A 12,743-nucleotide genomic window follows, 5' to 3' on the forward strand; every position below is an offset into this window, starting at 1 on the left:
AGTTCACTAAACCCATCTTGAGTGTTACACTGTTAACACTGTGAGCAGTGCAATAAAATTAGAAGACTAACGTAATAATCAATGAAACTGCATAATTGTTGCCATCATTTAAACAGTAATATTATGTACAGGAAGAATTGCACAAGAGTACATGTCACAGAAATCAAACTGAACTTTGGCCTACATGATCTACGTAGATGGATTCTCACATTTCACTGCTGGTTATATATACTCTATATAATTGTGTATGTGACCAATAAAAATCTTGAATGATCTGGGGTCTCATTTATAAAACTATGCGTAGGATCTTTACTAAAAGTTTACGTGCGCCCAAAAGCCAAAAATGGCGTACGCCAAAAAATATTCCGATTTATAAAACCGTGCGTACGCACACCTGTAAGCAATGTTCCCTTTATAAATCACAGATCACCCGCAGATGTGCGTACGTGAACCAGCCTCATATCCCGCCCTGTACACGCCCATTTTTAACCATAAATAGTCAATGCAAATCACCTCATGATTGCTGATCAGCATGTAAATGAGAGTGGAATCCCATATATACCTGGAAAACTGGCATGCGACCCGCCAATTAATTAATCCAAGAAAGTGAAAACGTGCATTTCTGTTAGCCTAATTTTAATAATGGCGACAGGTGAGAAAAGAGGAAAAAAACGTAATTTCTCAGATACTGAGATTGAAACACTTGTAGGGGAGGTGGAGGCTCGGAAAACTGTGTTATTTGGTGGCCACAGCAGTGGGGTCACTAATAAAAAGAAGCAGTGCGAGTGGCAAAGTATTGCTTCTGCCGTCAATTGTGTCAGTGGGACAGAACGGACAGTTGCAGAATTAAAGAATGGTCCGACCTGAAGGTATACAAAATTTTTTTTTACCAACATATTACATTTGTGTTTTATTAGGCTATATACCTATATAAATAGCAATATTGATTTTCAAAAAGTTTTATTTACATGTGCTTACAGTATGCAAAATATGTGAAATAAAGATTCTCATTCATTCAAGGTGGAGGCAAAGAGAAAACTGTCCTCCCACCGCCAGAGCGTGGCTGCAACTGGTGGGGGCCCATGTACAGCTGATCTCACATCAGTGGACAGCAAAATCGCGGCTATAATTGGGGAGGTCAGCGTGTGTGGTATTGTGTCGGAAAAGGAGGGAGACACTGACGTGACTGAAACCACAGAGGAGCAAGGTTAAACCGATTTTTAATCATTAACGCTGTACATTTGAGTGTGTGGGGTGATAAATGGATAAATGTTGCCAATTGTTTGTCCTCCAGTCCTTCCGGAGTCTGAAGCTGTAAATGAACAGGAGGTTCAGGGTGAGGGGTTCTCAGATGCAGATGCACAGCGTCCGGCTCAAAGCAGTGCCCCTTCTGCGTCTGGCACGTCCAAAAGTGGTCGGGTACTCACTGACGCAGTCCTGCAGTTACAGCGAGAGACAATAAACGCTGTCAACAGGGTTGCAGATGAGCTACGGCAGATGAGAGAAGTGATGCAAGAAATTGCACAATCATTAAAAGATGCAGTTAAAACATGAACCTTGAGTTTTGTCTCTCTTTACAAACGCCGCATGACATCCTCACGGATTCTTGCACCTCGTTGATATCCCTCTTGTCGGCCAGGGGGCTGTGGCTCGGGGTCGTAATGCTGGGGTAGAGGGAGATCAGGAGGGAGAGGAATACCGTTTCTCAGTGCTATATTGTGCAAAACACCACACGCCCTGACAATCTTGCACACTTTTGCTGGATGGTATAAAAGTCTGCCACCCGAGGCATCCAGAGCACGCCATCTGCATTTCAGGATGCCGATGGCACGCTCCACAACTGCGCGGGCACGAGAGTGGACCTCGTTATAATGAGTTTCCTCTGCGCTCTGCGGGTTTAAAAATGGGGTGAGGAGCCAGCGTCTCAGGGGGTAGCCACTGTCGCCTGCAGGTTATAATTATATTAAAAACAAAATTGTTACAGTTTCTACTTTTTAATATTGTTAAACTCACCAAGAAGCCAGCCATCACGTACTGCGCCTGCATTTAGTCTGTTCCCTACACTGCTATGTGTCAAGATAAAGGAATCATGTGTTGAACCAGGCCAGCGTGCCACAATGTTTGTGAGGGTCATGTTGGAGTCACATATGATTTGCACATTAATAGAATGCACATGCTTTCTATTAACATAAGCAAATTCATTTTCAGATGGTGCCCTTATAGCAACATGAGTGCAGTCAATTGCGCCGATTACATTTGGGAAACCAGACATTGCTGCAAATTGCGTTTTAATTTCGGCCTGTTCTCGCACAGTGTAGGGGAACCTGATGTATCGACTAACCATATTAAGTATACCATTTAAAACGACAGATATTATGGCACTCAGGGACGGCTGTGATATACCAGACCTATAGGGTGAGATGATAGATTCCAATAGAATTATTTCATATACAAAAAGGTCTTAGAGACAAATTTGAGGATTACTTATAGTTTTTTTATATTATTAATTTACCTGTCTGCCAATTCCCGCTGGAAACAGCCGGTTGCCAAGAACCCCAGAGTGGTGAGGACTTGTATTTGGACTGGGATGGCATGGTTCCGGCGTGTTGCCCTCTCTAATACTGGACCCAATTCAGCACATAGATCCAAGAGCACAGCTCTAGGGAATCTAAATCGGCTTATTAGCCAGTCATCATCATGGGCCAGGAAATCATCATGGTCCCTGAAAACTCGTTCTCTCCTTATTCTGCCATTAGCGTAATCCTCCAACAGTGCCAGGAGTGCCATCATGAAGCATTACATACCCGGGTCACCGGAGAATTTATATGTTTCTAGCAAATAGACTGATCGTTAACACCTTGACAAAATCACTTAATTAATTTGTGGGCGAAAATTTAAGACGAAAATGTTATAGTGAACACATGCTTCTTGACGGTTTTGTAATGAACACCGTAATAGTTAGGACCGATGATGAGTAGCGATTGTGCTTCATGACTGTATTTGCAGACTTTGACATTTTATGATATAGGCTATGTACATTAAGGAAAATATTTCCTTTTTACACTGTGTTCTGCAGTTCTCTAATAAAAGGGTATTTCATGCTATTCTGTAGGCTATCACATGTATCGCGCCATGTCCTCCTGTGCTCCCGTTGTGGACAATGTGACTGTAAGGCAGCGCTGATTATTATTTAATTTTACTTTTAATACATTTTGAATTACGTTTGGATTTTACTAGATGTATATAGCCTAAAACAATCGGCACAAATAACACTGTTGGATTTAATCTTCATGATAATGTGGATATAACGTATGAAATGGAGTGAAAATTAAATGTCATTCATTCTTATAATCGTTCTTCTCACATTTATTTTCTACAATCTAACTTCAGTTCACGACCTCACCATCGGTGTCGCCAATTCCCTTTGTCTCCAGAATGTGCGTACGCACGGCTCAAAGTTTGCTTAAAGGTGCGCACATTCTCCCGTCAAGTTTGTTTTTTATAGATCACAACCTTTGCGTGGGAACTGGCGTACGTACGTTTCCAGCCCCGTTTTGTGCGTACGCACGCTTTATAAATGAGGCCCCTGAAGTATATGTGATTATATGTGAACAAATTTGATGCACTTTTAATGATTCTTTATTCAGCCTAAAATTATGATCTTATACGTTTTTTTTTTTTCTGTGATGTTTTTTTTGTGTTTGATCAATGCCTTGAAATGTTCTTTGCCTCACATGATTATTAGAAAAACATATCGTTGATGGGATAAGAATTGCTAGATTGTTTTTAAGAACAGACTTAAAACCTTAAACTCTCTGAAGATTCTTGAAAACAATAAATGATATGAGATCGATATGAAAGAAAAAATTCCCTCAGTTCTATTTCTTAAGCAATATGCCCTTTGACACTAACATTTTTTTACAGTGAAAGCTGCATGCAGATAAATCACTCATGTTCTCTTTCACCTTAAGACTGGCTGAAACTATAATTTTACCCCTAAGTCAGAAGAAAATAAAATACACTTATTTTAGTTGTTAGTGTACATCAAAGTTGTATTGTATCAAAATAATAATAAATACTTGATGATTTTACTGTACAGTAATAATAATACAATTAATAAACTTGAAGATACAGCACATGCAATAAAACATCTAATCCCATTTTAAATTAATTTAATCAAACATGTCATTCTTTGCTATTTTATTGCACATGGGTCATTGCAACAACATTTTAATGAACCTAAACATACAACTGTCATTCAAAAATTCTGGTTCTGGTTTTTGAAAGAAATTAATACATCTATTCAGCAAGGGTGCAGTAAGTTGATCATAGTGACCATAAAGACTTCCACATTGTCATAGGAATTATTTGTCAAATTACATGTCAGTATACTTCAGACAAAATGCTGTTCTTTGAACTTTTTTTTCATTAAATAATCCTGAATAAAACGTATAAAGGTTTCCACATATTAAGCTCTTTTTAACACCGATAATAAGAAATGTTTTACAGTATATTACAATGATTTCTGAAGGATCATGTGACACTGAAGACTTAAGTAATGCTGCTGAAAATTCAGCTTGCATCACAGGAATAAATTACATTTTAAAATATATTACAATTTTAAACTGTAAAAATATTTCAGTATTTCTGTTGTATGTATGAGCTATTTTTACTGTAATTTAATTTGTGTTTATTTATTTTTTTCTTGAATTTAAAAATAATGCAGCCATGGTGCGGACTTCTTCCAATATATATATAAACTTCAAACATCAAGTAAAAAAAATGTATATACAGATGAGTGAGGTGAGGGTGAGTTAACAAAAAGAAAAAAGCAAGAAATTCAGAATGACACTTTTAGTATTTGGTTTGACCCCGTTTTGGTTCAGTTCTTATTGAACTCAAGTTGTTACTGGACTTTAGATTTGAGAGTATTCCAAAGAATGATGCAATTGTTAAAAACATTAGAATATGAACGCACATTGCATGATTACTTGAGAACTGCTGATTTAGACCGTTATGAGGAAGTATAGAAATACAGAGCTGTCACAGCTTTAAAATGGCATGATAACTGCAATATCTGCACAGCTTGTCTGTATCTTTCTCTCAAACCATATTAAAAGCTAGCACACGTACATCCCATTTCTAAAGCCCACCCCTTTTTCAGTGAAGATAAAGGGTCTTATCAAAAGAACTCTGTCCCTACGGTTCATCTGATCACACACACTGCTAGAGAAGGCCCTGGCTCGTCTCATTCTGCTCTTCTCACACAACATCCAGCTTCACAATGCCGGTTGATTTCAATGGAACATGGGAGATGGTCAGCAATGACAACTTTGAGGATGTCATGAAGGCTTTGGGTATGTGATTTCTATTACTGAATGCCTACTAGAATCCTGTAGTTATCAACAGGAGCATAGACACACCACCAGAGATCCAGATTGGGTTCTTGCATCTACATGTAACTTATCTTGTCCATAGAGGACAGAGTTCACTCTAACCCTGCATAAATGATGCAGTTATTACAAAAGAATGGGTTAAAGAAGACGATATAGTCCAAAGTAATAGAGTTCGAATTTTTTTTGTCATTTTGCAACAGATTTGAATGCATGTACTCACTTAATATTAGAGACTTTATATGGGTTATTATAAATAACTGCAACTAAAATCATAACAAAATATGCATAGCTTGAAATAAACTTGAAAACGAAAAATTGTGCATGCACTGGGGTTGCATAAAATTCAGTCATCATTTTTTCAACAGATTTTATTGCATGGACTCATGCTTAATAATAATAATAATAAATGGTGATCAGACTGTTATAGCAATTTGAGGAAAATAAATGAATGAATTCCTTGTTAATTAATAAATAAATTGAAATGAAGAAAACTCTTTGAGTATCTTTACTTGTGCAAGAAATGAATCAATAAATGGGTTGCTTTTTCAGGATCAAAGTTCATGCAAGGTCATAGTATCTTATCAGTGGCTTTGATAAAGGTGGGAGATGAGCGAACTTGAACACTTCAGCCACCTTTGTCCCAACGTATCAATATGTGTGAGGTAATTTCTGTCCATCTATTGCATAACAGAAGAAATATGGCCCTGTTTCTTCAGTGTCCCCAGTGATTTCAAAGTCTCCTTTCATTACACTCATGGAAATTTATGTTGAAAAGGGTCAAATAAGGGTCGAAAAAAGGGTCAAATAAGTAAATCAAACTGACGTCAAAAACGTGGCATGACATTGTTGTGATGTAAATTCAATCAAACATATTGGTCTACATATACATTAACCAATTTCAATGTGGCATTAACTTCTTATTTTCACTCAATTACCACTGGAAGAAATTGCCATCCAAACTGAATTTAAAATGATGTTACAGCATCTTGATCAAGTCTTGATAAATACTGATGTCAGATTGATATCAAGGTGCCTGCTGAGATGCTACTTGGAATGTGCTGATACTTCCTTTTCAAGGCTATTATATAGTTAATTCTATTCCTCCTTAACAGACATTGACTTTGCCACTCGTAAGATCGCAGTGCATCTCAAACAGACTAAGGTCATTGTGCAGAATGGAGACAAATTTGAGACCAAAACACTCAGCACCTTCAGAAACTATGAGGTCGATTTCACCATCGGGGAGGAGTTTGAGGAGCACACAAAAGGCCTGGACAACAGAATTGTTAAGGTAGGTGTTCAAAATGCAACAAAGTCCAAATATTAAATATTTCAGATTTGAGTTGCATAAAAAAAATATTAATCCATTTGGATTTTGAACATAAACTAATCAATTAGATGCATACACATAAAGAAACAGGCAATAAGTTCTGAAAAAACACAAATAGAAAATGACCAGGTCTACGTATATGTTTACAATCAATAAATCCAATTTATTTTAACCTCATACTATTTTACGTATTAACTAATTATTTTAGTGTTTTTCACAATTATTTTAACCATACTCATCCTTTTAAACTGAATAAATGTAATTGTTTTCATATTGAACAGATTTTTGATGATATAAATAAATACATTTTGAAAACACGCTAAAAAAAATTGTCCAGTAGATGATAGTAGTTAAACTATGCCATGTGTTCAGAAATCGTACTTTTGCTGGTTTCACAAATTGCATTAAGTTTGTTTATATTAAATGTGCATTATCCAAATATGAGGGAATTTCAGTAAAAATAAAAAAATAAAAAAATCTTAAATTTAGTCCTGAGTACTTTATACTTGTGCATTGTTGTGAATGATGAATACAGCATATTTACTGCTTTAATGCACTTTGGGTTCCATATAGTTCTAATTTAACTATAATAATATTTGACTTTTAATCTCATAAAGGTGCAGGTCAGGGTCCCGTACGTGAGTGGGGGTGTCCCATATAGAGTACTCATCTTTTACATCGACAAAATACTGAAATATTTCTTTCAGACTCTGGTGAGGTGGGACGGTGATAAACTGTTGTGTGTGCAAAAGGGAGAAAAGGAGAACCGTGGCTGGAGGCAATGGATCGAAGGAGACCTGCTTCACTTGGTAAAGAACTGCACTTGTACAATTGATACATCATCAAAAGGAGAAATCAATGATTACACTTATGGCATACAATATTCCTTATTATATGCCAGGGTACTGAATTATTATCATATAATATACCACTGCACTAACATACATGACACCCCAAAATCAAAATACATACCCAAATAAACAAGGTGATACTGTAACTTCTGTCACAATTCCAATTTGGCACTTTTTAAGTGTATATTTATTCATATTTTCTAAATGTCCAGTTATCATGCTGACCACTCTCTCTTTTTAGGAGATCTACTGTCAGGACAAACTCTGCCATCAAGTCTTCAAGAAAAAAAACTAATGCTCAATAAATAACAGGATATTCACACCTGGGTTTGGTGTTATGCTGTGTATATTTATTAAATAAATTTTAATAAACAGCTTCAACCAAATACACTCATTTGGTGCTCCATCTGAGAGAATTTCAAAGCAGCAAATAAAAGTTTCTCATAATTTTGCTGTTAAATAAGAATTAATAATAACTTCCATTAAGAGGTGTATAATCCAGTTTAATTATAGGTGTGTTTTATTGAGACCAGTATATCAAAGTTCATATGGTTCATATTATTTTATATGATTTAGCCAGAAATGGGCCTGGATGCATTGTTTCAGACTATAAGCTTAACCTTGCTCATACTCCCAAGGAATAATATTTGACATGGAATACAAATATATATATATTTTCAAAGAAATAGTGATGAGAAGTATTGGGTAGAAATAGAGGAGCTTCAGTTTGATTTGCATTAAAGGTTATGCAGTTTATTCTGCTAGTCTTTTGACTAGCTTTTATTTGTATATTTTATTTGTTAACAAGCAGAATTACCAAAGAACAAAATCATTTTTTAAGTCACCATTATAGTGGTCAGTGTTTGCTTTAGTTGAACTCTTGACTTTTTAATATTGTGTTTTGTTTGGCTGCTATAACTGAATTATAACAGGCAGACAAGCAAAGAGCAAGCATCATCTGATGGTGGTGGTTTTGTTTTGGCATAATCATCATGTAATGACCTGAATAACTGAGTTAACACGAAAGCTGGCATTTTCAGTATGATATTTTGATCAACAAGTATTGTCTTCTTCTTTTGTTTTTTTTTTATGGTGGTTGGAAAACCAACTTAATGGTGCATTACCGCCACCGACTGGGCTGGAGTGTGAATCAGGAGACATTGGAACTAAAATAATTGTTTTAATCCTTTTGGCTAAGTCTGTGTCTCTCAGAAACTTAATAACAAATTAATACACGTTACTTGTTGCATATGCTTTAATGAACATTTTAGCTTCAGATTTGATATATTGAACTAGTAATATTCTATTGTGTTTCAGTGTTTGTTTTGCAAGGTTATCAACCTCCTCATTCCCTTTCACTCCAACACTCCAACAACCCAAAGAAACCTGATTTTTAAAACCTTTGCATTTAACTTATGCAAAACCATACAAATTGTATAAATTATATAATTTATTATAGATTTCCCGGATTGCATGATTTCTAAAGCTGAATAACTATCAGATATAATCACTGAGTTATTTAACTCATTACCCTCTACCCATTCCAAGGCCAACAAAATTGCAACTAGCTCTGTTGTGTATACTGATAAATTATCTGTTATTCTTTCCTGACATACTACCCCATTCTTTGGAATATATACTGCTGACCCAGCGTGTCCTGTCTTTGGATCCTTAGAACCATCTGTAAATATAAATGTATAGTCAGAAAAATGCATATCCAGATAATATTTAACAATATCCCTCACTGTCAATGTAAATGTCAATTTCACCTTTATTTATATAGCGCTTTAAACAAAATACATTGCGTCAAAGCAACTGAACAACATTCATTAGGAAAACAGTGTCAATAATACAAAAATGATAGTTAAAGGCAGTTCATCATTGGATTCAGTGATGTCATCTCTGTTCAGTTAAATAGTGTCTGTGCATTTATTTGCAATCAAGTCAACGATATCGCTGTAGATGAAGTGTCCCCAACTAAGCAAGCCAGAGGCGACAGCGGCAAGGAACCGAAACTCCATCGATGACAGAATGGAGAAAAAAACCTTGGGAGAAACCAGGCTCAGTTGAGGGGCCAGTTCTCCTCTGACCAGATGAAACCAGTAGTTCAATTCCAGGCTGCAGCAAAGTCAGATTATGCAGTAGAATCATCTGTTTCCTGTGGTCTTGTCCTTGTGGTCCTCTGAGACAAGGTCTTTACAGGGGATCTGTATCTGAGGCTCTAGTTGTCCTGGTCTCCACTGTCTTTCAGGGATGTAGAGGTCCTTTCTAGGTGCTGAAAGTCACTGCTACTTCCTTTAATTTACTTTTGATTTCCTTATGAACGCCTAAATCTACATCTGGTATAGGGAAAAACCAAGGAGGAATAGGAGGGACTGAAACCGTTGAACAGTAATGTAACTGATGTAACCCTATATTCTCAGCTTTTGCATCGCCAATCTACCCAAAACTTTTGTAATTGGATATACTATGTTCCCAGCAATCCTTTAACTTGCAGCAAAGCTTTAACTTGGTGGCTATCAACTTGTCCCTTCACATTAAGCAAGTATGCTAACATCAGTTGTACCCTTTTGATCCTCAAAGGCATCTCACCCATTTCCACACAGCAAAAAAATCTGAGTGAAATTACCTCTGCTGGGAGTATATGTGAGACCACACTCAAGAGTGTGAAAGTGTTAAAATAGAAGTGTTAAATTAACACTGAAGCTGAGTTAAAGTTAATGAGATAATTAAGTGATTAATTGAGTGATGATTGACCATTATTGACGAGACCTGATGTTAACATGCAGAATCAACAAAGATGAAAATCACTATTTTTATGTCACCATTATAGTGGTCAGTGTTTGCTTTAGTTGGGCTCTTGAGCCTTACATTTTTAAAGTCAGATTTGGTTTGGCTGTTACAACTGAATTGTAACAAACAGACAAGAAAAAAATCTAAACATGGGCATTTGACCTGAATCACCAAACTCAATTAAAGCCTAAACAGATTTGATTAACTCATTGATTATAACAACCCTGTTATTCAATGATTTTTTGAAAGTTGTATACTCTGATAAGGGGAAAAAGGTAATTGCTTTCTAAATAATGGGTCATTCTATCTGTAATTTTTCTTTCCATTATTTTACACAACTGCGTTGTTAAAGCAATTGGTCTGTAACTAGACGGGTCAGATGGGTTTTTACCTGGCTTTAAAATAGGTACTATAATTACATGTTTCCACACTGATGGAAGCTGACCAATTTCCCAAATTGTATTAAAAAAATGTAGTACTATTTCTAGTGTCTCATCTGTCATAGTTGCTACCATTTTGTAACATACCATGTCTTTTCCTGGAGTAGTTTGTTTTGCATTATGGACTGCTTTTTTCAACTCAAACATACTTAAAGGTTCATCTAATGGATTTCCTGAATGTCCTTTCTTTTTTCAAACATCTGGGAAACTTTCTAACACTTTCCTTCTGTTCACTTGTGCTTTCTTAGTGAGGTTCTCAGAACTATGTAAGTTGTATCGGATTTCCCTCTCTGAACGTGGTACCTTCTTGCCCCAACTTAACTAATACCTTATATTGTTCCCCACCATCCTTTAAAGATACACTTTCACCACAGTCAGTTGTATTATTATTTTCCTTTTTACTTTGATTAATATTCCACTCTTTGTTACCCTTGCTGTCTTCCAACTCTCCAATGCTGCCCAACTCTCCTGTCTCACTTACTACTCACTTCCTCCATCTCCTGACCATTCCCAGCCCAGCTGTTGCCATCCACCTGACATGGAGTCAGTATCGCTTTGAGCTGACATGCACCCGCCATCCACAGGCCTCTTCCACCAGGTCCCAAATGTACCAATTTTTTCCTGGCTCCAAAAATATTGTCTGTGTAGACACACAGAGATCAAGAATCAGCATAAGAATCACAGCAATGGTGACCATCAAAAAAGCATGTTGTAGCCAATCAAAAATCATCCATGGCTCCCATCATGCATTGTGGCATGTATAAATTATGAGCCAAATTGTCTTTGTAATTTCTTTAATTCTTACTATTTAGGACCCGAGGACCAAGGTGCGAGGACCCTCTTGGAATTGCTCCATTTCTTATTATTTCTTTTATTTTTGCTGTTGTTATGTGATTGTTTAGTAGCCTGTTTTGTGATGTTCAGAGTTGATGTGTTTATGCTGTTTGTCACCATTGTTGAGATTCATACGCTGGTTCTTGATGTCTGTGTGCCTGAACAGAAACTTTTTGTGAATTTTTTTATTTGGGATCAGAACAGCTTGTAAGGAACCTTTTCAAAAATTATAGAAAAAAAAAACAATCTTTCACTGTGGAGTCACAAGATTGTTGTAATTAATAAATTAAATTTATCTCAGAGATTAGACTCTGAATGAGTTCAGTGATTCAGGTTAAATAGTGACTATGATAGAACATAATCATCACAACCTAATGACTTTTGCTCTTTGCGAAAAACGAGTTGCTCTAATTCAGATATAGAAACTAAATATAATTTATTATTAAAAAGTCAAGACCTTAACTAAAGTAAACACTGACCACTACAATGGTGACTTAAAATTTTATTTTCTTCTTTGGTAATTTTTCCTGTTAACATCAGTTGTCTTAAATAAAGATCAATCAGTTCTCAATAAATCTCTCAATTACGTCATTAAATTTAACACGTTTTCAGTGTTGCTTTTAACACTATGTAGTGTGGACATTTATAGACACCCAGCAGTGTTAATTTGACACTTCCTCAGAATTACTTTTAACACTCTGTACTGTGGACACATATATAGACAACCATCAGTGTTAATTTGACACTGGGTATTTTACTGTGCAGAGAAGAGTTTTTGGTTATTGTTGCAGTTCAATAAATTGGTTATAGTCTTTGATTCTTCAGTGTAAGCCCTATTTATTTATTTGTATATTTATTGTCCCCCTGTGATTGTTAGTATATTAAATTAACACAATGGATATTCAGTCTTTTTTTCTTCTCAATCTTTTTTTAATTTGAAGTTAAACTAGAACATCTGTTTTTGTGAGAAAATGTTCGTAACTAGTCTCCCAATAAGCCAGGCTTATTTCAGTTATTCTGATATATTGACACTTGATTTGGTTTCCGAAAACAAAATTACCATAACTAAAACTCAGTCACTGAGGTAACTTCTGCTGGG

At 36.1% G+C, this 12,743-nt stretch overlaps 1 protein-coding gene across 1 annotated transcript; it reads left to right on the forward strand.

Annotated features, from left to right (window-relative positions):
• Window positions 1-5,193: 5,193 nt before the first annotated feature.
• LOC132108493 (retinol-binding protein 2-like) lies at window positions 5,194-7,967 on the forward strand. The gene is made up of 4 exons (XM_059515193.1): window positions 5,194-5,357; window positions 6,509-6,687; window positions 7,434-7,535; window positions 7,819-7,967. Exons 1-4 carry the CDS (start codon window positions 5,285-5,287, stop codon window positions 7,870-7,872), a joined length of 408 nt encoding a protein of 135 aa, XP_059371176.1. The 5' UTR covers window positions 5,194-5,284; the 3' UTR covers window positions 7,873-7,967.
• The last annotated feature ends 4,776 nt before the right edge of the window (window positions 7,968-12,743 follow it).

This window comes from Carassius carassius, chromosome 28, assembly GCF_963082965.1.
Source record: "Carassius carassius chromosome 28, fCarCar2.1, whole genome shotgun sequence".
Lineage (NCBI taxonomy): Eukaryota > Metazoa > Chordata > Actinopteri > Cypriniformes > Cyprinidae > Carassius > Carassius carassius.

Excerpts from the sequence above, each read along its gene's own strand:
- LOC132108493 (XM_059515193.1), top strand. The coding sequence starts at position 5,285 with ATGCCGGTTGATTTCAATGGAACATGGGAGATGGTCAGCAATGACAAC. Across the intron at positions 5,358-6,508 it reads GGATGTCATGAAGGCTTTGG|ACATTGACTTTGCCACTCGT; the intron begins GTATGTGATTTC and ends CCTCCTTAACAG. Across the intron at positions 7,536-7,818 it reads AAGGAGACCTGCTTCACTTG|GAGATCTACTGTCAGGACAA; the intron begins GTAAAGAACTGC and ends CTCTCTTTTTAG.